The sequence below is a fragment of the Schistocerca nitens genome, chromosome 3 (assembly GCF_023898315.1).
Source record: "Schistocerca nitens isolate TAMUIC-IGC-003100 chromosome 3, iqSchNite1.1, whole genome shotgun sequence".
NCBI lineage: Eukaryota > Metazoa > Arthropoda > Insecta > Orthoptera > Acrididae > Schistocerca > Schistocerca nitens.
Genome location: NC_064616.1, coordinates 787,533,825 through 787,561,718, shown reverse-complemented (window position 1 = coordinate 787,561,718; position 27,894 = coordinate 787,533,825). Strand labels below are relative to the sequence as shown.

The 27,894-nt window shown below is 45.4% G+C and overlaps 1 protein-coding gene across 1 annotated transcript in view; it reads left to right on the top strand.

Annotated features, from left to right (window-relative positions):
• The window catches only part of LOC126249427 (ras and EF-hand domain-containing protein-like), a 335,116-nt gene that overhangs the window by 198,090 nt on the left and 109,132 nt on the right, over positions 1 to 27,894 (top strand). Inside the window, exons 3-4 of the mRNA XM_049951080.1 lie at positions 1,441 to 1,627; positions 7,814 to 7,992. Coding sequence (XP_049807037.1) covers positions 1,441 to 1,627; positions 7,814 to 7,992 — 366 coding nt within the window. The remainder of the gene's footprint in view (positions 1 to 1,440; positions 1,628 to 7,813; positions 7,993 to 27,894) is intronic.

The window sequence follows — 27,894 nt, the reverse complement described above, 5'->3', positions numbered from 1 at the left end:
CTGTTTTGTTGAAGTATAATAATGAGTAAAAGTAAAGATATTAGAAATCCTCTGAAGGCTTTTAAGAAAAGGAGAAATGTTGGAAAGCCAAAGGTATGTGTTATTACTGTAAACAATAAAGATGATAACCAAGTGAGTGAACCTAACCTCTCAAGTACACCTGCCCATAGTAGACAAAGTGGGAAAGAAGATACTTCACAGAAGAAGCTTGGTTCAATGAGTGAAAACTATGAATGTTTTATGGGCGAATCGGATGTGAATGAAATATTTGATATGTCGGTTCTCAAAGGAATTTTTTCAAACTGTGTAAGATGTATCCATTGTAGTGAAGTTGGTCTGTAACTCTCCATAATAAAGCACGTAGGACTTGCTAGTGAAATACAACTGAAATGTGATAAGTGTTCATACATGACCACCTTTTGGAACAGTGTTGCAGTAACTGCAACTGAAGAAAATGGTCGAAAAATCTACGAACACAACAACGAGGCCGGCCGAAGTGGCCGTGCGGTTAAAGGCACTGCAGTCTGGAACCGCAAGACCGCTACGGTCGCAGGTTCGAATCCTGCCTTGGGCATGGATGTTTGTGATGTCCTTAGGTTAGTTAGGTTTAACTAGTTCTAAGTTCTAAGGGACTAATGACCTCAGCAGTTGAGTCCCATAGTGCTCAGAGCCATTTGAACCATTTTTTGAACAACAACGAGCGATGCTTGCTATAGACAAGGAACGCCTTCGGGCTGCAGACAGGGCTGTAAAGAGTCTAGAAATACAAGCAAGAGTAAACAGGAGGAGGAACAAGAGGAAGCTGGAGGAGGAGTTTGCAGAGGATGAAGATAATCCATCCTATGGACCTGGAATGCACTAAAAATTTAATCCAATCTTTGTCGCTCGATTCCCAAAACTTTTATTTTCTCATACTAATTACATGTTTTCTAAGGATCTTCCAAACATATGTGTTTCAAACTTTCAGTAAATGTTACACAGTACCTTCTGCATAATTTAACACAGCCTTTTTCCAAAAAACTGTATATTTTTGAATATATAAATAAAAAATTGCAAAAAAATGTTGTGAATTTTCATTACAATTGAAAAAAATCATCTTTAATAACTGAACTAAAATTTTGTAAAATCCCTGTGTTAAGTTGTAGCCCATATTCCAATAAATAATCTGTAAAAAGTTCAACTTCCTACCTCAAATACTTTGTGAGGAAAGATGTAATTTATAAGCGTTATTTTAACATTGCAAGTATAGGGCGTTCCGGAGCCCCTTAATCGGAGATGACAGTTTCACCATAATGCTATTCGTTATAGCACTTTCCTGCATTACGTAAACCGAAATAGGTGAACGACGCATTATACGAACTAATTAAAGATCCCACGGATACTACAAAACCAATTTCTTCATGGCTTATTTTATTTTATAATAACTTTTCCTCTGTTTAGGGAAAAACAATCGCATTTGGAGCATCTAAGAAGTCTTGAAGAAGAACTCGATGTCCAGGTCGCACGCATAGAACAGAAGGCCAAAGAGGAGGCAGAAGCAAGATTTGAAGCTGAGAAGAGGTTGTTGAAGGAAAAAATGGAAGCCGAAATGGCCGAACTGCAACTCCACCTAAAACTATTCCAAAAGGTGAGTCCAACATAACAGTGACGTGATGTCTTTCGTCTACCGTGAGTGTGTTTGTAAATTATGGATGTGTCTTGATTAAACTGTCAGTTACCAGTCTTAAAAATGTTTTATTTGCTTAGTCATAAAGAAATTCGAGCGCTGGCAGCTTCTACGAGGCATTGGACCATTTAGAGTACAAAAATTGGAGTAGTGCAGCATCACCCACAAAAATTGTCAATGTTTAAGTGCAGCATTTGCAAATATAACTGTTCAATTGACTGGAGAATTCTTGCCACCTATTTCTAAAAAGGACTGAATATTCTATTCTGCCAACAGTGGATCGTTTGTTTTCGTATCAGTGGTCATACACGACGAAGTTACTTTGATTCCCTGTTTAACCGAGTGCTGCTCACTTTTACCTTCTCAGAATGAGATTTTCACTCTGCAGCGGAGTGTGCGCTGATATGAACCTTCCTGGCAGATTAAAACTTGTGCCGGACCGAGACTCGAACTCGGGACCTTTGCCTTTCTCAGGTAAGTGCTCTACTAACTTTTTTTTTTTTTTTAATCTCATTTTGTTCGTCTTTGTTCGTTGAATCTGCTCGGGGCGGACGTCGCAAGACACCCTTTTAAGTTCGTTGTTGATCTATTAATTCAGTTTTTTTATTACAGAGGGCAGCTAACCCTCTGACCGAACACGCTGAGCTACAGTGCCGGCTACTAACTGAGCTACTCAAGCACGACTCACGCACCCTCTCTCATAGCTTCAATTTTGCCAGTACCTCGCCTCCTACATTCCAAACTTCACAGAAGCTCTTCTGCGAACCTAGCAGAACCAGCACTTCTGGAAGAGGGTTGTTTGGGGGAGGAGACCAAACAGCGTGGTCATCGGCCTCATCGGATTGGGGAAGGAAGGCGGCCGTGTCCTTTCAAAGGAAACATCCCGGCATTCTCCTGGAGCGATTTAGGGAAATCACGGAAAACCTAAATCAGGATGGCCAGACGCGGGATTGAACCATCGTCCTCCTGAATGCGAGTCCAGTGTGCTAACCACTGCGCCACCTCGCTCGCCCACTCCTGGAAGAAAGGATATTGCGGAGACATGGCTTAGCCACAGCCTGGGGGATGTTTCCAGAAGGAGATTTTCACTCTGCAGGGGAGTGTGCCCTGATATGAAACTTCCTTACAGATTAAAACTGTGTTTCACTTTCTGGAAACATCCCCCAAGCTGTGGCTAAGCCGTGTCTCCGCAACATCCTTTCTTCGTGGAGTGCTAGTTCTGCAAGGTTCACAGGAGAGTTTCTGTGAAGTTTGGAATGTAGGAGACGAGGTACTAGCAGAATTGAAGCTGTGAGGGCGGGTCTTGAGTTGCACTTGGGTAGCTCAATTGGTAGAGCATTTGCCCGCGGAAGGCAAAGGTCCTGATTTCGAGTCTCGGTCCGGCACACATTTTTCATCTGCCAGGAATATTCACTCTTAAGTTGTCGCCACGCTACGTAGTCCATGAAAGTACTCGATATTTGAATAATTCCAATGAGACTACTCGCAAAATTTTAAAGAAAAGGAAGGTCATCGATGAGCTGCATAGAGACTAACAGATAAGTAGCAACTGATGAAAAGATTGACAACTGACTCCAAATACAAATGTGCGTCACATAACGTTCGTAAAGTGATGGTAAAACCTGGTATCAGTTTGACTACGCAATCGATCATCAGTCAGTGGACTTACTTACAAGTTTCTGGTAATCTGTAAGTATGTCTCGGGCGATTTGAGATGGAACAACCATTGCTTTAACTCTTCACCTGTTGTAAAACGTGCGTACATTTCACTAATGAAAATAGGGCTTTTTTCCTTCCCAATTTTGGCTCTAAAACCTTGCACAGTACTCCCCATTTTCGTCCTAATATCCTGGTGGGAAACTTATGTTTCATGCCGGCCGGGGTGGCCGAGCGGTTCTAGGCGCTACAGTCTGGAACCGCGCGACCGCTACGGTCGCAGGTTCGAATCCTGCCTCGGACGTGGATGTGTGTGATGTCCTTAGGTTAGTTAGGTTTAAGTAGTACTAAGTCTAGGGAACTGATGACCTCAGATGTTAAGTCCCATAGTGCTCAGAGCCATTTGAACTATTTTTGTGTTTCATGATAAAGCCTATTTTCCTTGATCATTACGCTACCGAAACATGGAACATAGTTAATCACTTCTTTTTCTCGTAACTCAACTTTACAGTTTCTTGTTAGCGCTGATTTACGATATTCCACGTGTATTTCTAGAATTTTTTAACATACATTCTTCTGGAGGATCGCCTCTCTGTCTTTTAAGGATCCCTTTGTCACCTTTAATAGTTCACAGAAGGGTAGGTCGTCAGTTCCAAAGGGCTCTATGTCACAGACTGTTACGCAACGGTTGAAGTCGCAGGTTATAAGTGGATGGATGAAAAAGGTAAAAGTAAATCATATGTAGCAGTCCACGATATGTTCCAAGCGTACCATATATTACTGAGAGCAACTGCCTCGCACTCTCACCACACACACGCGTAACTTATCCCCGGAGAAAACAGTTGTTGCCAACAGACACAGTCTGTGACCATTGAACGTCCAGAATGAAAAAAAAAATCGTAACAAATTGGCCCAGGATTAAGGAGGGCTGATACTTAAATTCCCGTACTGCCATCCTAATTTAGATTTCTGTGGTTTACATAGATCACGTCTGATAGATTCCGAATTGGTTTTTCAGCAAGTCCACCGTGTTTTTTTTTTCCCCTTAAATATCCTAGTCCAGTCCGAGCTTCCGCTCCGCCTCAAACGACGGAGTATTTAATTATGTTCGCCCTTTCTTTTCTTACTTCACCGTGAATAACGTTTCACTGGCAACCAACCGCACGTAAAAGTCACGGTAGTTCCTCTCTAGAGCTTATACGTATACGTGACACTGAAGATCTCACTTGATTATCTCCCTTAGACGCCAGTTGAGAAACTGATATACACTACCCGAGCAAAGTATCCGGACACTCCCATGCAATGCGAAACTAATCACTAGATATCACGAGAGGAAGACCCGCCAGTATCCAAAGAAGGTGTGGTGTATTGTGTTGTCAGTACGGAACTAGTAACAGTAGAATGGATCAATCAGGAGAGTTCGGTGTCTTCGAACGTGGCCTCCTCATTGGATGTCACCCAAGTAACAAATCCGCCAGGGGCATTTCAAACTTTCTAACGCTGCCCAAGTCAACTTTTGATGATATGATTGTGTAATGGAAACACGAAGGAATAGCTACAGCTAAATCATGACTAGGCAAACCTCTTGTACGGCCAGACACAAACTGTCAAGCACTGTGTAGTTTAATTGTTAAATGTCTCGTGAAATTAGCGAAAGGAATCGTTCGTGAGTTTCAAAGCGCTACAGCAGTCCAGTTAACACAATGACTGTGCGTAGGGAGTTAAAAAGAATGTGGTACAACGATCGAGCAGTTCCTCATAAGCCACACATTCTGTACTCAGTGCTAAGCGATGCTTGAGGTAATGTAAAGATCAACGTCTGTGGACAATGGGTGACAGGAAACGGGTGATTTGGACTGATTAATCACGCTATTCTCTGCGGCAATCAGTTGAAAGGATCTGAGTTTGCGAATGCATGGAGAACGTACCTGCAATCATGTGTAGTGCCAAGAGTGAAGTACAGAAGAGGTGGTGTTATGGTACAGAGGTGTTTTCGTGGTTAGGACGTGATCCACCAGCTGTACTTAAGAAAACTCACATGCGGCAGCATATGAAAATATATTTTACAACATTTCGAAGACGATGACTGTTTACACCAAGAAGAAATGCAGATGATAAACGGGTATTCATTGGACAAATATATTATACTAGAACTGACATGTGATTACATTTTCACGCAATTTGGGTGCATAGATCCTGAGAAATCAGTACCCAGAACAACCATCTGTGGCCATAATAACTGCCTTGATACGCCTGGGCATTGAGTCAAACAGAGCTTGGATGGCCTGTACAGGTACAGCTGCCAATGCAGCTTCAACACGATACCACAGTTCATCAAGAGTAGTGACTGGCGTATTGTAACGAGCCAGTTGCTCGGCCACCATTGACCAGATGTTTTCAGTTGGTGAGAGATCTGGAGAATGTGCTGGCCAGGGCAGCAGTCGAACATTTTCTGTGTCCAGAAAGGCCCGTACAGGACCTGCCACAGGCGGTCGTGCATTATCCTGCTGAAATGTAGGGTTCCGCAGAGATCGAATGAAGGGCAGAGCCACGGGTCGTAACACATCTGAAATGTAACGTCCACTGTTCAACGTGCCGTGAATGAGAACAAGAGGTGACCAAAACATGTAACCAGTGACACCCCATACCATCACGCCGGGTGATACGCCAGTATGGCGATGACGAATACACGCGTCCTATGTGCGTTCATCGCGATGTCGCCAAACACGGATGCGACCATCATGATGTTGTAAACAGAACCTGGATTCATCCGAAAAAATGACGTTTGGCCATTCGTGCACCCAGGTTCGTCGTTGAGTACACCATCGCAGGCGAGGAGTCTGTGATGCAGCGTTAAGGGTAACCGCAACCATGGTCTCCGAACTGATAGTCTATGCTGCTGCAAACGTCGTCGAACTGTTCGTGCAAATGGTTGTTGTCTTGCAAACATCCCCATCGGTTGACTCAGAGATCGAGACGTGGCTGCACGATCCGTTACAGCCATGCGGATAAGATGCCGGGCATCTCGACTGCTAGTGATACGAGGCCGTTGCGATCCAGCATGGCGTTCCGTATTACCCTCCTGAACCTACCGATTCCATATTCTGCTAACAGTCATTGGATCTCGACCAACGCGAGCAGCAATGTCGCGATACGATAAACCGCAATCGCGATAGGCTACAATCCGACCTTTATCAAAGTCGGAAACGCGATGGTACGCATTTCTCCTCCTTACACGAGGCATCACAACAACGTTTCACCAGGCAACGCCGGTCAACTGCTGTTTGTGTATGAGAAATCGGTTGGAAACTTTCCTCATGTCAGCACATTGTAGGTGTCGCCACCGGCGCCAACCTTGTGTGAATGCTCTGAAAAGCTCATCATTTGCATATCACAGCATATCCTTCCTGTCGGTTAAATTTCGCCTCTTTAGCACGTCATCTTCGTTGTGTAGCAATTTTAATGGCCAGTATTGTATATATGCGTGACAATACATCCTCTCATAAACTAGCATCTGTGAAGCAATGATTTGTGGACAATAACGTTCCTGAATTGCACTGGTCTGCCCGACCTGAACCCAATGCAACATCTTTGGGATGAGTTAAAACGTCGAATTCGCTCCAGACTTCAGACTTCAGCTCTTGAGGAAGAATCGGCTGCCAATCTTCTGCTGACGTTCAGATGTTCCCAGCAGAGTTCAAACCGTCATAAAGGCGAAGGGTGGACATATCCCACATTAATGTTCACTATAAGGTGTCCGGATACTGATAGTGTATATGATACTAACAGTTTTTTGCGATACCACCTGTATGGATCCCGCCGGATTAGTTACGTAACGAAGATGCATGCAGGATCGGATGATAACACACTTTATAAGTATCGTACCAATATTTTGTCGTTCCCTGAAAGGTTTTACAATGTATTTAATGGAGTTTTGTATTTTATCCTCTGTCAAAATTCATGATAGTGGGCTGAGGCTGAAACCGATCGAACATCGAAGTTTTTAACGTACGTGAGAAGTATTCCTTGAACTTATACAAGCTGCAGAACGCCATGATTCATAAAAATACGTGAACATTTAATTATTCTGACAATAAGTTTTTTATCAATAAGGAAAAGCCCCATCTATTGTGCGTTTCTGGTGCGCATCGTAAGGTAATAATAGTAATTCTTTTCGAATGATGGATTTTCACGTCTTCTGCCAATTGTGAGTCACGAGATGCTTTCTGCACTATAACTAAACCGTACGACATTCCAGTTGCAGAACATCTGTGGGTTAAAGAGTGCTATTTACATCTACTGCTACAGTTCAGAATATCATTGTAACAATTTAGAATGTCATTGCAGTGCTATAATATCACCTTACATCACCCACTACTCTTGTATTAGGAATTTCACACATAAGCCACGACTCATGCACGTTAGTAGTGTTAATTGTGTCTGTGTGTGAGTACTGTGTACTGATACTTTGCAACATATTTATATTTTCAGGTAAATGCAGTCCTGAGCAAGAAGCAAGAAGCAGCTAAAATCCTCCGTCACACAGACAAAGACACCAACAGTGAGCTGCACAGCTCACTCGTTGACACTAAAACAACTCTAGCAGTGCTGAGGGCTGAGATGGCGCAGCTGAAAGCAGAGTACGAAGTGAAGTGCCGAGAACTGCATGAGTAAGTACACCGACAAACAAGCATACTACATTTTCAAGTACTGCGGTCTATATTTGGAATTTATTTCAGCCGTACTTTTCCACCTGCTACTCCGACGCTCCACATTCCTGAAAACTATGTACGTTTACTTAAAATTAATTTTTAATTTTGTGTGACATCACACACATACTCCTGTAAGTTATCTACATCTACATCTCGTGCTTTTATAACTATAGCAGTTGACTATGTGGCTTCAATCTTGAGCTCTGCACCATAGTCTGTATCTATTGGGGTCTGATGTTCGTGAATTTGTTAATAGCAAAATATATTTAATACTACACAATTATTGTCATTCAAAGCACCAGTAGAGACACACCCAGACAGATGTGTACATACTCCCAATTTTCTACATCTACATGGTTACTCCGCCAATTCACACTTAAGTGCCTGGCAGAGGGTTCATCGAACCATTTTCATACTACTTCTCTACCATTCCACGCGCGTTGGAAAAAGGAACACCTAAATCTTTCCCTTCGAGCTCTGATTTCTCTTATTTTATTATGATGATCATTTCTCCATACGTAGGTGGGTGTCAACAAAATATTTTCACATTCGGAAGAGAATGTTGGTGACTGAAATTTCGTAAATCGATCTCGTGGTAAAGAAAACCGCCTTTGTTTCAGTGACCGCCACCCCAACTCGCGTATCATACCAGTGACACTCTCACCTCTATTGCGCGATAACACGAAACGAGCTGCCCTTCTTTGCACTTTTTCGATGTCCTCCGTCAATCCTACCTAGTAAGGATCCCACACCACGCAGCAATATTCCACCAGAGGACGGACAAGTGTAATGTAGGCTGTCTCTTTAGTGGGTTTGTCGCGTCTTCTAAGTGTTCTGCCAACAAAGCGCAGTCTTTGTTTCGCCTTCCCCACAATATTATCTGTGTTGTCTTTCCAATTTAAGTTGCTCGTAATTGTAATTCCTAGGTATTTGGTCGAATTGACAGCCCTTATATTTGTGCGATTTATCGTATACCCTAAATTTATCGGATTTATTTTAGTACCCATGTGGAAGACCTCGCACTTTTCTTTGTTTAGTGCTAATTGCCACTTTTCGCACCATACAGAAATTCTCTCTAGATCATTTTGTAATTGGAATTGATCGTCTGATGATTTTATTAGACGGTAAATTACAGCATCATCTGCAAACAATCTAAGGGGGCTGCACAGATTATCAACTACATCATTAATACAAATCAGGAACAGCAGAGGGCCTATGACACTACCTTGAGTAACGCTGGATATCGCTTCTGTTCTACTAGATGATTTACCGTCTATCACTACGAACTGTGACCTGTCTCAGAGGAAATCACGAATCCAGTCACACAGCTGAGACGATACTCCATATGCACGCAATGTGATTAATAGTCGCTTGTGAGGAACTGTATCAAAAGCCTTTTGGAAATCTAGTAATATGGATCTGAGATCCCTTGTCGACAGCACTCATTACTTCATGAGAATAAAGAGCTAGCTGTGTTGCACAAGAACGATATTTTCTGAATCCGTGTTGGTTATGTATCAATAAGTCATTTTCTGAAAGGTGATTCATAACGTTCGAGTACAGTATATGCTCCAAAACCCTACTGCAAATTGAGGTCAGTGATACGGGTCTGTAATTCAATGGGTTACTCCTATTTCCTTTCTTTAATATTGGTGTGACTTGTGCTACGTTCTAGTCTTTAGGAACGGATATTTCGTCAAGTGAGCGGTTGTATGTGATTGCTAAGAAAAGGCGCTATTGTGTCTGCATACTCTGAAAGGAACTTGATTGGTATACCACTGTCAAATACAGTCCATCTGGAGAGTTCTGAGGGCCACCAGAAGCCTTTTATAGGGGTCATTGTTCCAGGTAATATTTCAGTAGTATACATTTCTTCGTTTTATTCTCATTTTTAACGAGCATACGATATACTTGTACCAAATGTACGTACAAGTTAATGTTAAAATCTTTGTATTGTGTTACATCGCAAGAAGATTTCGCTACTTTTTTCCACGACATTGGTTTACATAAATACAGGAAAATTAGACAAACCGCAATTATTCAGGAAAACATAACGTAATTGACTCGAAAGTTTACGAACAGAAAGGAATCGGTAGAGCTAAAGTTGTCTTGTATCACCTGTACATAGGAGATAACTTCTTGTTTCAGAGTAGATCGACGGCAGTTGCTGCTGTGGCAGTGAGAAGAGACATGAGAGATCGTTAATTTGTTCAAATACCGCCGAGGGTCCATTTACCGGACGCACTTCGATGGAAGACTATTGACTGATTTTAGGCATGACAAACTCAGATGTAGCTTGTCAAATAGTTATATATTCGTCATCCGTAGTTTATAGACTGTGGAAACAGTTTCTAGGTATATGTTTGGAATCGAAATGTTTCATCAAAGAGCGTCTGCGTGACACAGCACTCACCATTGGGAGATATCTAGCGTTAAGCGGTCCAAAGAATAGGACTGTTGTCCTACTGAAACTACGATCTGCTCTTGCTGCTGCCCTTCAATCTCATCGAGTACTGTGCGCAAAAGGCTTCACTACAAAGGTATGTTTGGGAGGCAATCAGACTGATGGGTGCCGCTCATTGTTCCGAATTTGCAGTGTGGGCGCTAACACGTGCACTGGACTGAATATCAGCTGAGGGTCGCCAAATTCACGGACGAGTTCAAGTTTAGCGTGCTAAGTGACAGCAGACCTGTTTGATTTGAGGAGGATGGGGACCCCGCTATCATTCATTACTCCTTAGGACAAAGCATTGTCACTGTATGGTCAAACGTATCTTCCAGTAGACGCACAATCCTTAACGCCATTCCACAAATAACTGTTATTCTGTACAGATGGCATCCTTGATTCTTATTCAGAGCGTTTCTATGCTGATCATAAAAACTTTCTCGGACGATGGATATTCATCTGAGTTCAGAAATCCTGGTCAGAAAACGACTGAGTTGAAAATTTCGAAGAAAGATGGAACTATGGGATAACCCTGCCATTCAGATACGAGAACTAGCGAGTTGTTGTTCGTGCGAGGTAATAAACTCATTTATTGTGTCCGTGATTTTAAGATAGGCAAACGGGAACAGCGTCTTCTAACTTAATTTCTTTCAATGAGGACAAAGCCGAAGTGAAAATAATGCTGAGTAAAACTCACTGTTGTAGTGAAATACACTCCTGGAAATTGAAATAAGAACACCGTGAATTCATTGTCCCAGGAAGGGGAAACTTTATTGACACATTCCTGGGGTCAGATACATCACATGATCACACTGACAGAACCACAGGCACATAGACACAGGCAACAGAGCATGCACAATGTCGGCACTAGTACAGTGTATATCCACCTTTCGCAGCAATGCAGGCTGCTATTCTCCCGTGGAGACGATCGTAGAGATGCTGGATGTAGTCCTGTGGAACGGCTTGCCATGCCATTTCCATCTGGCGCCTCAGTTGGACCAGCGTTCGTGCTGGACGTGCAGACCGCGTGAGACGACGCTTCATCCAGTCCCAAACATGCTCAATGGGGGACAGATCCGGAGATCTTGCTGGCCAGGGTAGTTGACTTACACCTTCTAGAGCACGTTGGGTGGCACGGGATACATGCGGACGTGCATTGTCCTGTTGGAACAGCAAGTTCCCTTGCCGGTCTAGGAATGGTAGAACGATGGGTTCGATGACGGTTTGGATGTACCGTGCACTATTCAGTGTCCCCTCGACGATCACCAGTGGTGTACGGCCAGTGTAGGAGATCGCTCCCCACACCATGATGCCGGGTGTTGGCCCTGTGTGCCTCGGTCGTATGCAGTCCTGATTGTGGCGCTCACCTGCACGGCGCCAAACACGCATACGACCATCATTGGCACCAAGGCAGAAGCGACTCTCATCGCTGAAGACGACACGTCTCCATTCGTCCCTCCATTCACGCCTGTCGCGACACCACTGGAGGCGGGCTGCACGATGTTGGGGCGTGAGCGGAAGACGGCCTAACGGTGTGCGGGACCGTAGCCCAGCTTCATGGAGACGGTTGCGAATGGTCCTCGCCGATACCCCAGGAGCAACAGTGTCCCTAATTTGCTGGGAAGTGGCGGTGCGGTCCCCTACGGCACTGCGTAGGATCCTACGGTCTTGGCGTGCATCCGTGCGTCGCTGCGGTCCGGTCCCAGGTCGACGGGCACGTGCACCTTCCGCCGACCACTGGCGACCACATCGATGTACTGTGGAGACCTCACGCCCCACGTGTTGAGCAATTCGGCGGTACGTCCACCCGGCCTCCCGCATGCCCACTATACGCCCTCGCTCAAAGTCCGTCAACTGCACATACGGTTCACGTCCACGCTGTCGCGGCATGCTACTAGTGTTAAAGACTGCGATGGAGCTCCGTATGCCACGGCAAACTGGCTGACACTGACGGCGGCGGTGCACAAATGCTGCGCAGCTAGCGCCATTCGACGGCCAACACCGCGGTTCCTGGTGTGTCCGCTGTGCCGTGCGTGTGATCATTGCTTGTACAGCCCTCTCGCAGTGTCCGGAGCAAGTATGGTGGGTCTGACACACCGGTGTCAATGTGTTCTTTTTTCCATTTCCAGGAGTGTAGTTCTCGTGAACACTTTTCAGTACCTTGAAATGCAGAAACGATATTAGTATTAGGTTTCTTCAGATTTTTCTGCATATTTTTGGTTGTGTATCTCAATTAACTTTTCATCGATGTTCATTACCAGTTCTTCATGTAGCTGACACAGTTAGTCTTTAGGTATGACGTTTCCTGCGTTTAGGAGAATATTTCTAGACTCATTAAGTTTTATGTAAAACTATAAATGAAAAGATACAGGAATTCAGTTTATTTCTTTCATATTGCAATAAAAACCTCTTAGACTCAGTCGTCATAATACAAAATGTCCGTCTACGACTCCACCCGTGAACTTTTCTACCACCTCACACCATGTATCAGTTTAGAGATAAATAATCACGAGGCTGTAGAACGTACCAACAAAATGCGTGCAATGTACGGCCTATAATTTTTAGCATGGCTCGACATCGTCAGTAGCGGGCGGCCGCACACAGTCGCTCTATAGCCCAAAATTTTACACTATAATGTTCATTCATCCTAATAATAACGAGACAAATTAGCGAAATAAATAAGTAGTTAAACCAAGGTTGGAATTGTTGCTCAAAAGCTCGACAATAATATTGCCTGAATCAGATGTTTTGTAATTTGATGTAAACATTTATTTCAGGAATGCGGAATGTATGTAAATGATGGCCGCGTACAAATAAATTCAGTGAATAACTGGTCAGTATTTAAACAGCAGTGCAAATTCGTAATCACTTCGTGCAAATAGAGCGTTTCTAGCCAACGGCTTGTGCTAAATAAATACTCTAATCAGTGCAATGAACTCGTTAGAACCGAGACGATGTCTTAATGTTCGTTAGCATGAACTCACTGTCGTTCCCAACGAACCTAAATTGCATAACCATAAATGCTGTCACAATTAATGCTGCCGAAGTCCATCACGCAATTTAAATAAGTGAAAATGGGTAAATTTTTACAAGTTCACTGGTGCAACAATAAAAAAATGAAACTAAAGTTCGCGCATGCTAGAGCTCGTCATTTACTAAATGACTCGAGAGATTCTAGCTCCAGACTGAAAAGAGAACACAGAAATTTACAAGTTTTCATCACATGCATCCACAAAAATGATTGCAAGTCGCCGCTATCACATGGCGAAGCATTCGCGGCACACACGCCGCCCAGAACTTTACCATAGAAAACCTCAGCCGACAGACTTAAGACCAATGACCAACGATGAGCGGGCAAAGATGACAGATCTTTGTGCTCAACGGTGCACGTTTATTTAAAGGCTCTGTCACATGACTACTACTTGATACGTTAACCCTGACCACCATTCAGAATTTATTCAAGAATTTCACATAAATACATATAAAAAACAATCGATAATTTTTAGGGTCAGTTTGCGACGTCTTAATAAAACAACTGTGCGTTATTTTAATAACTTCAAATAAATCCTAAACATACACTGACGAAGAAATACCGCTACACCAAGAGAGAATTGTTCATCATGAATGAAATTTGGTAGACGTGTTTCTACACTACTGGGCATTAAAATTGCTACACCACGAAGATGACGTGCTACAGACGCGAAATTTAACCGACAGGAAGAAGATGCTGTGGTATGCAAATGATTAGCTTTTCAGAACATTCACACAATGTAGGCGGCGGTGGCGACACCTAAAACGTGCTGATATGAGGAAAGTTTCGAACCGATTTCTCATACACAATCAGCAGTTGACCGGCGTTGCCTGGTGAAACGTTGTTGTGATGCCTCGCGTTGGTCGATATCCAATGACTGTTAGCAGAATTTGGAATCGGTGGGTTCGGGAGGGTAATGCGGAACGCCGTGCTGGATCCCAACGGCCTCGTATCACTAGCAGTCGAGATGACAGGAATCTTATCCGCATGGCTGTAACCCATCGTGCAGCGACGTCTCGATCCCTGAGTCAACAGCTGGGGACGTTTGCAAGACAACAACCATCTGCACGAACACTTCGACGACGTTTGCAGCAGCACGGACTATGAGCTCTGAGTCCATGGCTGCGGTTACCCTTGACGCTGCATCACAGACCGGAGCGCCTGCGATGGTGCACTCAACGACGGACCTGGGTGCACGAATCGCAAGACGTCATTTTTGCGGATGAATCCAGGTTCTGTTTACAGCATCATGATGGTCACATCGCGGTGAACGCACATTGGAAGCGTGTATTCGTCATCGCCATACTGGCGTATCACCCGGCGTGATGGTATGGACTGCCTTTGGTTACACGTCTCGGTCACCTCTTGTTCGCATTGACGGCACTTTGAACAGTGGACATTACATTTCAGATGTGTTACGACGCGTGGCTCTACCCTTCATTCGATCCCTGCGAAACCCTACATTTCAGCAGGATAATGCACGACCGCTTGTTGCGCCGGCCGCGGTGGTCTAGCGGTTCTGGCGCTGCAGTCCGGAACCGCCGGACTGCTACGGTCGCAGGTTCGAATCCTGCCTCGGGCATGGGTGTGTGTGATGTCCTTAGGTTAGTTAGGTTTAAGTAGTTCTAAGTTCTAGGGGACTTATGACCTAAGATGTTGAGTCCCATAGTGCTCAGAGCCATTTGAACCATTTGAACCGCTTGTTGCAGGTCCTGTACGGGCGTTTCTGGATACAGAAAATGTTCGACTGCTGCCCTGGCCAGCACATTCTCCAGATCTCTCACCACTTGAAAACGTCTGGTCAATGGTGGCAGAGCAACTGACCAGTCACTACTCTTGATTAACTGTGGTATCGTGTTGAAGCTGCATGGGCAGCTGTACCTATACACGCCATGCAAGCTCTGTTTGACTCAATGCCCAGGCGCATCAAGGCCGTTATTACGGCCAGAGGTGGTTGTTCTGGGTACTGATTTCTCAGGATCTATGCACCCAAATTGCGTGAAAATGTAATCACATGTCAGTAATATACACTCCTGGAAATTGAAATAAGAACACCGTGAATTCATTGTCCCAGGAAGGGGAAACTTTATTGACACATTCCTGGGGTCAGATACATCACATGATCACACTGACAGAACCACAGGCACATAGACACAGGCAACAGAGCATGCACAATGTCGGCACTAGTACAGTGTATATCCACCTTTCGCAGCAATGCAGGCTGCTATTCTCCCATGGAGACGATCGTAGAGATGCTGGATGTAGTCCTGTGGAACGGCTTGCCATGCCATTTCCGCCTGGCGCCTTAGTAGGACCAGCGTTCGCGCTGGACGTTCAGACCGCATGAGACGACGCTTCATCCAGTCCCAAACATGCTCAATGGGGGACAGATCCGGAGATCTTGCTGGCCAGGGTAGTTGACTTACACCTTCTAGAGCACGTTGGGTGGCACGGGATACATGCGGACGTGCATTGTCCTGTTGGAACAGCAAGTTCCCTTGCCGGTCTAGGAATGGTAGAACGATGGGTTCGATGACGGTTTGGATGTACCGTGCACTATTCAGTGTCCCCTCGACGATCACCAGTGGTGTACGGCCAGTGTAGGAGATCGCTCCCCACACCATGATGCCGGGTGTTGGCCCTGTGTGCCTCGGTCGTATGCAGTCCTGATTGTGGCGCTCACCTGCACGGCGCCAAACACGCATACGACCATCATTGGCACCAAGGCAGAAGCGACTCTCATCGCTGAAGACGACACGTCTCCATTCGTCCCTCCATTCACGCCTGTCGCGACACCACTGGAGGCGGGCTGCACGATGTTGGGGCGTGAGCGGAAGACGGCCTAACGGTGTGCGGGACCGTAGCCCAGCTTCATGGAGACGGTTGCGAATGGTCCTCGCCGATACCCCAGGAGCAACAGTGTCCCTAATTTGCTGGGAAGTGGCGGTGCGGTCCCCTACGGCACTGCGTAGGATCCTATGGTCTTGGCGTGCATCCGTGCGTCGCTGCGGTCCGGTCCCAGGTCGACGGGCACGTGCACCTTCCGCCGACCACTGGCGACAACATCGATGTACTGTGGAGACCTCACGCCCCACGTGTTGAGCAATTCGGCGGTACGTCCACCCGGCCTCCCGTATGCCCACTATACGCCCTCGCTCAAAGTCCGTCAACTGCACATACGGTTCACGTCCACGCTGTCGCGGCATGCTACCAGTGTTAAAGACTGCGATGGAGCTCCGTATGCCACGGCAAACTGGCTGACACTGAGGGCGGCGGTGCACAAATGCTGCGCAGCTAGCGCCATTCGACGGCCAACACCGCGGTTCCTGGTGTGTCCGCTGTGCCGTGTGTGTGATCATTGCTTGTACAGCCCTCTCGCAGTGTCCGGAGCAAGTATGGTGGGTCTGACACACCGGTGTCAATGTGTTCTTTTTTCCATTTCCAGGAGTGTATTTGTCCAATGAATACCCATTTATCATCTGCATTTCTTCTTCGTGTAGTGATTTTAATGGCCAGTAGTGTACATCTGGAAGATTATGTCTGTTCAAATTTCGTGCCATCGCATAACACTGCTGCAAGTAGCGCCACTATGAGGATTCAATTTGTGTTTTCTTTAAAAACATGCTGTAGCGCTCGTGAGCATTAGTTATCTTTAAGATTGTACATGGCGAGTCCATGTTAGTCAAGAATGCTTTCAAGGCGACAAAGACGCCATATCAACAACTGACTGAGTTTGAACAAGGTTGTGTGACAGGGTTACGAGAAAAAACGGGATGTTCCTTCTTCGATACTGCAGACAGACTTGGCAGGAATGTAGCCACTGTACATCATTAATAACAGCTGTGGTCACGAGAAGACCGAGCTCCAGACGGTTAAGTGGCACTACTGAGAGGGAAGACCACTGTGTCCGGCGAGTGGCTCTGGCGCATAGTACTGCATCTGCAGCAGCAATTTCAGCAGCAGTTAGCACCGCAGTGACACTGTTACAAATCAGTTGCCGGCCGAAGTGGCCGTGCGGTTAAAGGCGCTGCAGTCTGGAACCGCAAGACCGCTACGGTCGCAGGTTCGAATCCTGCCTCGGGCATGGATGTTTGTGATGTCCTTAGGTTAGTTAGGTTTAACTAGTTCTAAGTTCTAGGGGACTAATGACCTCAGCAGTTGAGTCCCATAGTGCTCAGAGCCATTTGAACCATTTTTGAACAAATCAGTTACTTTAAGGAAAGCTCTGAGGCACACGCTCTATCGCGTGCTTTCCATATGCGACTTCAGTGGTGTCAAGCGATAGCTCCTTGGAGGGCAGGATTGAGACGTGTTGCGTTTTGCCATGAAAGCTGGTTCTGTCTCTGTGCCAGTGATGGTTGTGTGGTGGTTAGAAGGAGGCCAGTTGAAGGTCTGTAACCAACCTCTATGCGTTCTATATACACTGAATCTAAACCTGTAGTTATGACCTAAGGTGCGATTTCGTATGACAGCGGGAGCAGTCTCTACGTTATCCTCGCATACTGACTGCGAAATTGTACGTCAATGTGATAATTCGACCTGTTGTGCTGCCCTTCATGAATGGCATTCCAGGGGGTGTATTGTAAAAGGATAACGCTCGTCCACATATAGCTGCTGTAACCCGACATCCCCTGCAGAGATTCGACATCTTGCCTTGGCCTGCTCGTTCACCAGATCTATCTCCAATCGAACACATATGGGACATCATCCGACGAGAACTCGAGCTTCACTGACAAACAGCATCAACCGCTCCGCTATTGAACAACCAAGTACAACAGGCATGGGGCTCCATCCCACGAACTTACATCCGGCACCTCTACAGCACAATGCATGGACGTTTGCATGGTTTAATTCAACAGCACCGGAAACAGCGGTCGTGTGAGACCCAACTCGCTTTATTTGTTCATGAGACGCAGAAAATATTAGATACAGGCTCCCAGGTAGACGCCATTTTCCTTGACTTCCGGAAAGCGTTCGATGCAGTTCCGCACTGTCGCCTGATAAACAAAGTAAGAGCCCACGGAATATCAGACCAGCTGTGTGGCTGGATTGAAGAGTTTTTAGCAAACAGAACACAGCATGTTGTTCTCAATGGAGAGACGTCTACAGACGTTAAAGTAACCTCTTGCTTGCCACAGGGGAGTGTTATGGGACCATTGCTTTTCACAATATATATAAATGACCTAGTAGATAGTGTCGGAAGTTCCATGCGGCTTTTCGCGGATGATGCTGTAGTATACAGAGAAGTTGCAGCATCAGAAAATTGCAACGAAATGCAGGAATATCTGCAGCGGATAGGCAAAGTTAATTACTTGAATATGTTACATATAAAAAGTATTTCCGAAATTTTATTACTCTACATCTATTAGTTTTTGGTGTTGGATTTTTTTCCACCAGCGCATATTTCGCCACACTCATCACTCTAGTCGAACACTAATTCTGTATATTCTATTACTCGTGAGCATAAATAAATTTACGTCGAAAATTGTTGGATTATTAAAAAGAGGTACTCATACTGACAATAGCAATTGTGTACATGTGAATAATTTCGTAATAGTGGCACTATTTACGTAAATAAACTAAATTATTTATAACATTTTGTGTAGTAGTTTAATTAGAAAAATAATCTGTTCGTGTGATTGCTGGCAGAATTCGCTTTCATTTGGTTTATCATAAGTGTAAGTTGCGTAACGGGTGCAATTGTTACAATTTTTATAAACAGTAATACTAATAAACATTAATAACTTTTTAACCCAGAATTTTGTAACTACGGAGGCTTCCATGGCCGGTGTCACGATGATTAAAATTCTTCTGGATGTTGTACCGCGTCATTCCCTAAAAATCTTTAATTATAAACCGTAAAATCAACGTTTCGACCGTATTACAACGTCTTTCCTCAGTCCTTCCTCCAGTCTTGTTCTGATAAAGGCCGCTGAAATACGGTTTAAACGTTCGTTTTACAGTCTATGAGTGAAGTATTCTATACAATGAGAAGGTACACCACCCAAAAGAATTTTAATCAACGTGGTGGAATTTTCAATGAGCCGCGATCCAAAGTTATCATTTGCCCTGCCTTAGCATGCATTTATTTCCTGTAATATTACATTCAGTGACAATATTCTGCGTCACAGGGCTCCTCGATTTTAGCGCGTCCCGTGACCACGGTAGCGGGAATCATACAAACGTCATTCCGCCCGGAGAAAACACCGATGACGGCTGCTGCTGGTCGCTTTACGGCCACCCCTGTTCCTGCGCTCAGCGCTGCCTCCAAATCAGCTCGGGTGTCTGCCGGCAAGCTGACAGCTGTCCGCCCCAAAACTTCTTTGCACCGCCCTGTAGCCGTTCTGACAAATACAAACCGCCCTGCGGCAATCGAGCCAGTTGTCTGTAATGTCACACGTCCGCTACACACGTCAGATTACGGGACGTCTGTTAATTACGTGATCTCAAAATGGTGGGAAGGAGGGGGGGGGGGGGGGTAGCTTCCGACAAAATCTCACCAAATCTCATTTAAAGTGGGAGGGACAATGAACATATCATGCCCACTTTTTAATTCAGAGTATACACGTTAGTATAATGGATGACATTTTGTTTTATAATACTGTCGCAGAAGAAACTGAGTAGTACCGTGGTGTAGTGGTTATGATACTAAACTGTTCCATGGAAGGTCGTGAGTTCAAAACTCACCTGGACTGTACAGTTTTAATTTCTATATTCGGTTCGAGTACATTCTAGAAGTATCCACAAATATCAAGAATCGATGGAGAGAAGTCTTCCGAAGTAAGAGTGGTGATTTCAGATTTGCCGCAGGGGAGTGTCGTAGGACCGTTGCTATTCACAATATACATAATCAGTAATCGCGAAAGCGTTACGGAGATGATAGATAAACTCCAGTGGAAGACTCTGCAGGAGAGACGCTCAGTAGCTCGGTTCGGGCTTTTGATGAAGTTTCGAGAACATACCTTCAACGAGGAGTCAAGCAGTATATTGCTCCCTCCTACGTATATCTCGCGAAGAGACCATAAGGATAAAATCAGAGGCATACCGATAATCCTTCTTTCCACGAACAATACGAGACTGGAATAGAAGGGAGAAACGATAGAGGTATTCAAGGTACCCTCCGCCACACACCGTCAGGTGGCTTGCGGAGTATGGATGTGGATGTAGATGTAGATGTGGATGTAGATTGTACTGGAATGTTCTGTAGCTGTATATATACTGTATGTGTTCTGGCCGGAGGCAGTTCGCTCTCCGCTCTTGTACGTGCAAGTGCTGAATAAACCTTCGTTAAGTGAAGTTAGTGTTCGTCATTCATCTAATTACACCTTCGTCTACGTGAAATTATTCCGGTGGAGGCGCCGGGTATTGGAATTTGTGATAGCGCACATTATCGACGACACAGTGGCTCCCATCAGGCCACGACAGAGCCGCCGCTTACGTGGCGAGAAACCCGAGTTCTAGCCATATTCAACAGACCGCAATCTACAGGAGACAGAAGAGGACGTTACGATGAAAGCAACTGTGTGCCATCACATGAGACATCCTTCCGGGTTCTCTGGTGACGACGGCCACGATCCAAACTAGTGGCTGAAGGTATATGAGCGTATAGCCAAATTTAACAAAGGGGATGACACCGTGTGTTTGGTTAACGTATTTTTCTACTTGGAGGGCACTGCCAAGCAATGGTATGAAAACAACGAGGAGAAGTTCACCAGCTGGGAAGTATTCCAGGCGGAACTGTGCAAGTATTTCGGCGACACCCAACGACAGAAGTGCAAGTGTGAAGATAAATTAAGTGCAGGGCACAGCGTCCAGAAGAAACTACAGCAGCCTACATTCAAGATGTCTTGGAGCTGTGTAAAATAGTGGATCGTAGAATGAAGGAGGAAGATAAGGTTGCACATCTCATGAAGGGCCTTGCTGAGGGCATGTATCAAGCCCTACTGCTGAAGGAGGTTTCTACAGCAGACGACTTTATAAAATGGTGCCAGTATATCGAGGCAATGCATCAAAAAAGAATTACTGCAAGAAATTTGAACGGCTTCCAAACGTCGTATCGATGTCTGATGGAGGAAGCAACTGATTTCACAAGTGTTCTTCGTCAGGTAGTGAGAGAAGAAGTTCAGAAGACACTTGGATTGCACGGCGAGCAAAAAACCGAGATGCTTCAAGAGGCCATAAGGGAGTAAGTGGAACAGACATTGAACCCAATCTCTCGTCCTTCACTTCCCTTTAAAACGGTGAAAAAGTCGAGACCCAGGCGGAGTTACGTTCCTACAATGCCGCATGAGGAACCTGTTTGGGCACCAAGGATGACTGACGTCTGGAGGACCCGGGATAACCAACCAGTATGTTTCCACTGCGGACGACCGGGACATGTGGTGCGCTATTGTCGGGAAAGGCGGCGGATATTTGATGACGCCCATGCCAGAAGACAGCAGACCGATCTTAACCGACGCCAACTCTGGGACGACGAAGATGAAGAAGAAGATGTGGGTGCAGGACGACGTAGGTCACCATCACCGCAAGCGAGCCGCTGGACAGGACGCTCCCCAACACGCCGATCAGGTCTCCATCGCTGTTGAGAAGCTTCAGCCGATCACCTAGCCGCCGCAACGTGAAAAATTAAAGGGTGCGACCTTCCTTGGAGGTGAGGCCGCCGAAGAGAAAAATCCTCCGCCGTCGATCACTACAAAAATGATACGAAACTACGTCGTTATCCTCATGGATGGCCGACCAGCCCAAGCTCTTGTGGACTATGGAGCACCATATTCAGTCATTTCGGAGAAGCACCGTTGCCAGTCGCAGAAAACCGTATTCGTCGACAACAAAACATCTCTGCTGAAGGTGGCTAATTGGAAATATGTAAAACCTACAGGAAGATGTACCATTCGTGTGGGTATAAGTGGCCATACACAGCCCTTAGAATTCGTCGTCTTACAAGAGTGTACACATGACGTCATTCTCGGATGGGACTTTTTGAAAGCTTCTCAGGCAGTTATAGATTGTGGTCGCTCGAAGATTATGGTAGACGAGATGAGATACTGTGGACAGGAAGATGCGTATCCGAGTGTGACGGGACTATGTGTGCTGTATGAAGTGGTCATTCCTGCAGTCAGCGATAGAAAGGTAACTGTTACGGGTCATGCCATCCATCAACCCATGGACCTTGTAGTAGAATGTAAGAGACGCATACCACTGAAGAATAACTTGGTCATCCCAGCCTCTGTCGTCTCGTTTAAGAACGGATTCGGTGAATTGTGGATAGTTAACTGTCGCCAAGAACCGTAGATCCTTCCAAGACGCATGTGGGTAGTAAACGCTGAGTCGTTAATTGAAGAACAGCTGAGCGTCATAGAAACCTCCCATGCCGAGTTTGTGGGCGAAATTAGCGCTACCACTGCGAGACAAGATCTTCTAACTCGACTATCACCAGATCTCACTAAGGAACAACAGTAAGAAGCTACTTGCCATTCTTCAAGTGTTATCTGAATGCTTCAATCCAAAGGTGAAGAGCAAATTAGACAAATCGACAGTGAAGCACCGGATTATCACTGGAGACCATCAACCAATAAGTTAGAGATCATACCATGTGTCAGCTACGGAACGTCTAATAATTTGCGAAGAGGTAGAGAAAATGATGAAAAATGACCTCATTGAGCCTCCGCAGAGCGCATGGTCGTCACCAGTGGTCGTCGTCAGCAAGAAGGATGGCAGTTGGTGCTTTTGTGTTGATTACAGGAAACTTAATAAGAAAAAGAAAAAGGACGTTTATCCTCTTCCACGAATTGACGATACACTAGATTGTCTGAAGTTTTTCTCAACCATGGACATGTAGAAAGGATACTGGCAAATCGAAGTAGATGAGGCTGATCGTGAGAAAACTGCATTCATCACCCCTGAGGGCCTGTATGAGTTTAAGGTAATGCCGTTTGGTTTGTGTAATGCACCAGCAACTTTTGAACGGATGATGGATAATCTTCTAAGGCACCTGAAGTGGAAGATGTGTCTTTGTTATTTAGATGACATTATAGTGTTCTCAGAGACATTTGATGAACATATCAAAAGACTGAGGGCCGTTGTTAAGTGTCTCCAACAAGGCGGACTGAAACTTAATCCAAGAAAGTGTCTCTTTGGAGCAAAAGAAATCACAAATACTTGGACACCTTGTGTCAAACGAATGTGTGCGGCCAGACCCGGAAGAGGTGAGATCTATAACGGAATTTCCTATTCCTAAAAGTATTAGAGATGTGAGAAGCTTCCTAGGATTATGTTCTTATTACCGTCGTTTTATCAAAGACTTTTGTTTCAAAGCCAGGCCATTCCACGAGTTGTTAAAAGCCGATGCTAAATTTATCTGGGGTGATGCTCAACAAGATTCATTCGATGTGCTGCGAAAAGCTCTGGCGACTGACCATGTACTTGGTCTGTATGATGAGAAAGCACCTACAGAACTACACACTGATGCCAGTGGCTATGGGATCGGTGCTGTTCTGGTGCATTTTTCGGATGAAAAAAAAAAGGTTACTGCCTATGCTTCTCGGACACTTACAAAATCCGAGAGAAACTACTCAACTACAGAAAGAGAATGTCTTGCTGTGATCTGGGCCATGTGCAAATTTCGACAGTATCTCTATGGCAGGCCATTCACAGTTGTTACAGACCATCATTCACTTTGTTGGTTGACGGGTCTTAAGGATCCAACACGACGACTCGCCAGGTGGGCACTACGTCTTAAAGAGTATGACATTACCGTAGTGTACAAAAGTGGAAGAAAACACCAAGATGCCGACTGTCTCTCAAGGCACTCTGTGCAAGACCATCAAGACTTTGATGAAGATAGTCACTATCTCGCTGCACTCCAGGATATCTCTGCTGAGCAGAAGAAGGACGCCAAGATAACTCAAATGATGTTTGCCCTAAATCGGTCAGAGGATGTGAAATGACAATTTAAGGTAGTTAATGGATTACTTTGCAAGAAAAACTTTGATCCGTTTGGAAAGAGGTGGCTACCAGTGATTCCTAAACACATGCGCTTAGATGTTCTAAAGAAATTCCATGACAAATCTGAGGCTGGACATTTAGGATTTATTAAGACCTACAATAGAATCCGCAAGAGATTTTTCTGGCCAGGTTTATTTAGGAGTGTCCGTCAGTATGTGTCGCACTGTAGAGTGCCAGAGGAGAAAGGCAGTTTCTCAGAAACTACCTGGCCGACTCATACCAACGCCACCAGCCGAAACGCCTTTCCAGCGTGTTGGGATTGACCTCCTCGGACGATTTCCAACGCCTGCTAGTGTCAATAGATGGATTATTGTTTGCACTGATTATCTGACACGTTAAGCTATTACAAAAGCCGTGAAAACAGCCGAAGCATCTGAGGTAGCCAAATTCATCGTAGAAGACATTGTATTAAAACAAGGGTCCACAAGGTCGTTAATTACGGATCGAGGGAAAGTTTTTCAATCGAATCTTGTGACAGAAATAAACAGTCGGTGCAACATTACTCATCACATGACGACTGCCTACCATCCGCAAACTAACTGGCTTACTGAACGCCTTAATAAGACCTTGGCCGACATGCTATCAATGTTCGTCAATGCTGAGCAGAGCAAAAGGGATGAGGTACTACCTTTCGTGACGTTTGCCTACAACACCACCAAACAAGACACCACAGGATTTACGCCATTTTTCCTGGTGCATGGGCGTGAGGTGAAGACGACGATGGACACTGTGTTTCCGTTACATCATGATGACGTGGACGACGACTTCTTCGGCCAGGTGTTAACCAGAGTTGAGGAAGCTCGGCAGTTAGCTAGACTCCGCACGCTGCAGGCTCAAGAAAACGATCGCCGAAGGTATGACGCAAGCCACCGCCCTGTTGTCTACCAGCCTGGTGACCTCGACTCCGACACAAGGCAACGCAAGATCAGAGATACGGTCCACGTCCTTCGAATGAAGCCCTACAAGGATCCTGCCACCCAGGGTAAATTCGAAGCTCCAGCGATAGACAACAAGCGGAAAGGTGACGGAGAGCGTAGCGGCAAACGAAGTTCTAAGAAGATCACCGCCAGGGCGAGCATCAGTCATCGGGAGTTGGAGTATGCAGGACCGATGACTCGTTGCCGGACTAGGACGACGTAACACCGAGACGCTGTTCCCTTAATGAGGGAGCAATGTCATAGAAGAAGCTGAGTAGCACTGTGGTGTAGTGGATATAATACTAAACTGTTGCACGGTGGATCGTGAGTTAAAAGTCCCCTGGACGGTACAATTTTAATTTCTATATTCGGTTCGAGTACATTCTAGAAGTATCCACAAATGGCAAGAATCATTGTACTGTAATGTTCTGTAACTGTATATATATTGTATGTGTTCTGGCCGGAGGCAGTTCGCTCCACGCTCTTGTATGTGCAAGTGCTGAATAAACCTTCAAAAAAAATGGTTCAAATGGCTCTGAGCACTATGGGACTCAACTGCTGAGGTCATTAGTCCCCTAGAACTTAGAACTAGTTAAACCTAACTAACCTAAGGACACCACACACATCCATGCCCGAGGCAGGATTCGAACCTGCAACCGTAGCGGTCTCGCGGTTCCAGACTGCAGCGCCAGAACCGCGCGGCCACTTCGGCCGGCTAATAAACCTTCGTTACGTCAAGTTAGTGTTCGTCATTCACCTAATTACACCTTCTTCCACGTGACAATACTAATGGCTCTGAGCACTATGGGACTCAACTGCTGAGGTCATTAGTCCCCTAGAACTCAGAACTAGTTAAACCTAGCTAACCTAAGGACATCACAAACATCCATGCCCGAGGCAGGATTCGAACCTGCGACCGTAGCGGTCTTGCGGTTCCAGACTGCAGCGCCTTTAACCGCACGGCCACTTCGGCCGGCTGACAATACTAATACCGAGTATAAACAATATGAAAGTGCCCATCAATCTCTCTGGCCTCTTTGAAGTGAACTGATCTGAATGCTTTACATGTGTATATCTCCGGGACTTCCCGATTCGGAACAACTGCCGCGCAATTGTCAGATTTCAAAATGGTTCAAATGGCTCTAAGCACTATGGGATTTAACATCTGAGGTCATCAGCCCCTTAGACTTAGAACTACTTAAACCTAACTAACCTAAGGATATCACGCACATCCAAGCCCGAGGGTGGATTCGAACCTGCGACCGTAGCGCCTAGAACCGCTCGGTCACAGCGGCCGGCTGTCAGATTTCATTCAGGTAGTTCTCTGCAGCAACGATCGAATCGCTGCTTCTCAACCATGATATTCTTCAACGCACAAAAAGCCAATGTTACCATGTGTGCGAGCAGGAAGCTAATTGTCTGTGGAAAGAATCTAAGCTGAATCTTATCGACAAAAATTCTGTTAGTTATCATATAAATAAAGAGAATGAAAAGATATGTAATCATATGGTTCAAAGGCAGCTACAAACAATGTTGTGTTTCATCTGCAAAGCAAGTAAAGTTTTACTGATACTTAATATACTGAGGTGACAAAACTCATGCAGTAGCGCTTTGCACATATACAGATGCCGGTAGCGCCGCGTACAGAAAGTATAAAAGGGCAGTTCATTAGCGGAGCTGTCACTTGCACTCAGTTGATTCGTGTGAAAAGGCTTCCGACGCACGACGGGAATTGACGGACTTTGAACGTGGAATGGTAGTTGGAGCTAGACCCATGGGACATTATATTTCGGAAATCGTTAGGGAATTCAATATTCCGAGACGCACAGTCTCAAGAGTATGCCGAGAATACCAAATTTCAAGTTTTACTTCTCACCCACGCACAATACAGTGGCTGACGGCGTTCACGTAACAACAGAGAGCATTGGCATTTGAGTAGAGTTGTCAGTGCTCACAGACAATCAATAGTGCGTGATATAACCGCAGAAATCTATGTGGCATGTACGATGAACGTTAGGACAGTGCGGCGAAATTTGCCGTTAATGGGCTATGACAGCAGACGACCGACACCATTGCCTTTGCGAACAGCACGACGTCGCCTATAGCGCCTCTCCTGGGCTCGTGACCATATGGATTGAACCCAAGACGACTGGAAAACCGTGGCCTCGTCAGATGAGTCCGCATTTCTGATAGTTAGAGCTGATGGTAGGGTTCGAGTGTGGCACACACCCCAGGAAGCAAGGGACCTAAGTTGTCAAGGCACTCTGCAAGCTGATGGTGGCTTCTTTATGGTGTGGGCTGCGTTTAGATGGAATAGACTGGGTCCTCTGGTCCAAGTGAACAGATCACTGACTGGAAATGGCTATGTTCGGCTACTTGGAGACCATCTGCAGCCATTCGTGGATTTCATGTTCCCAAACAACGATAGAACTCTTATAGATAACAATGCCCCATGACTGCAG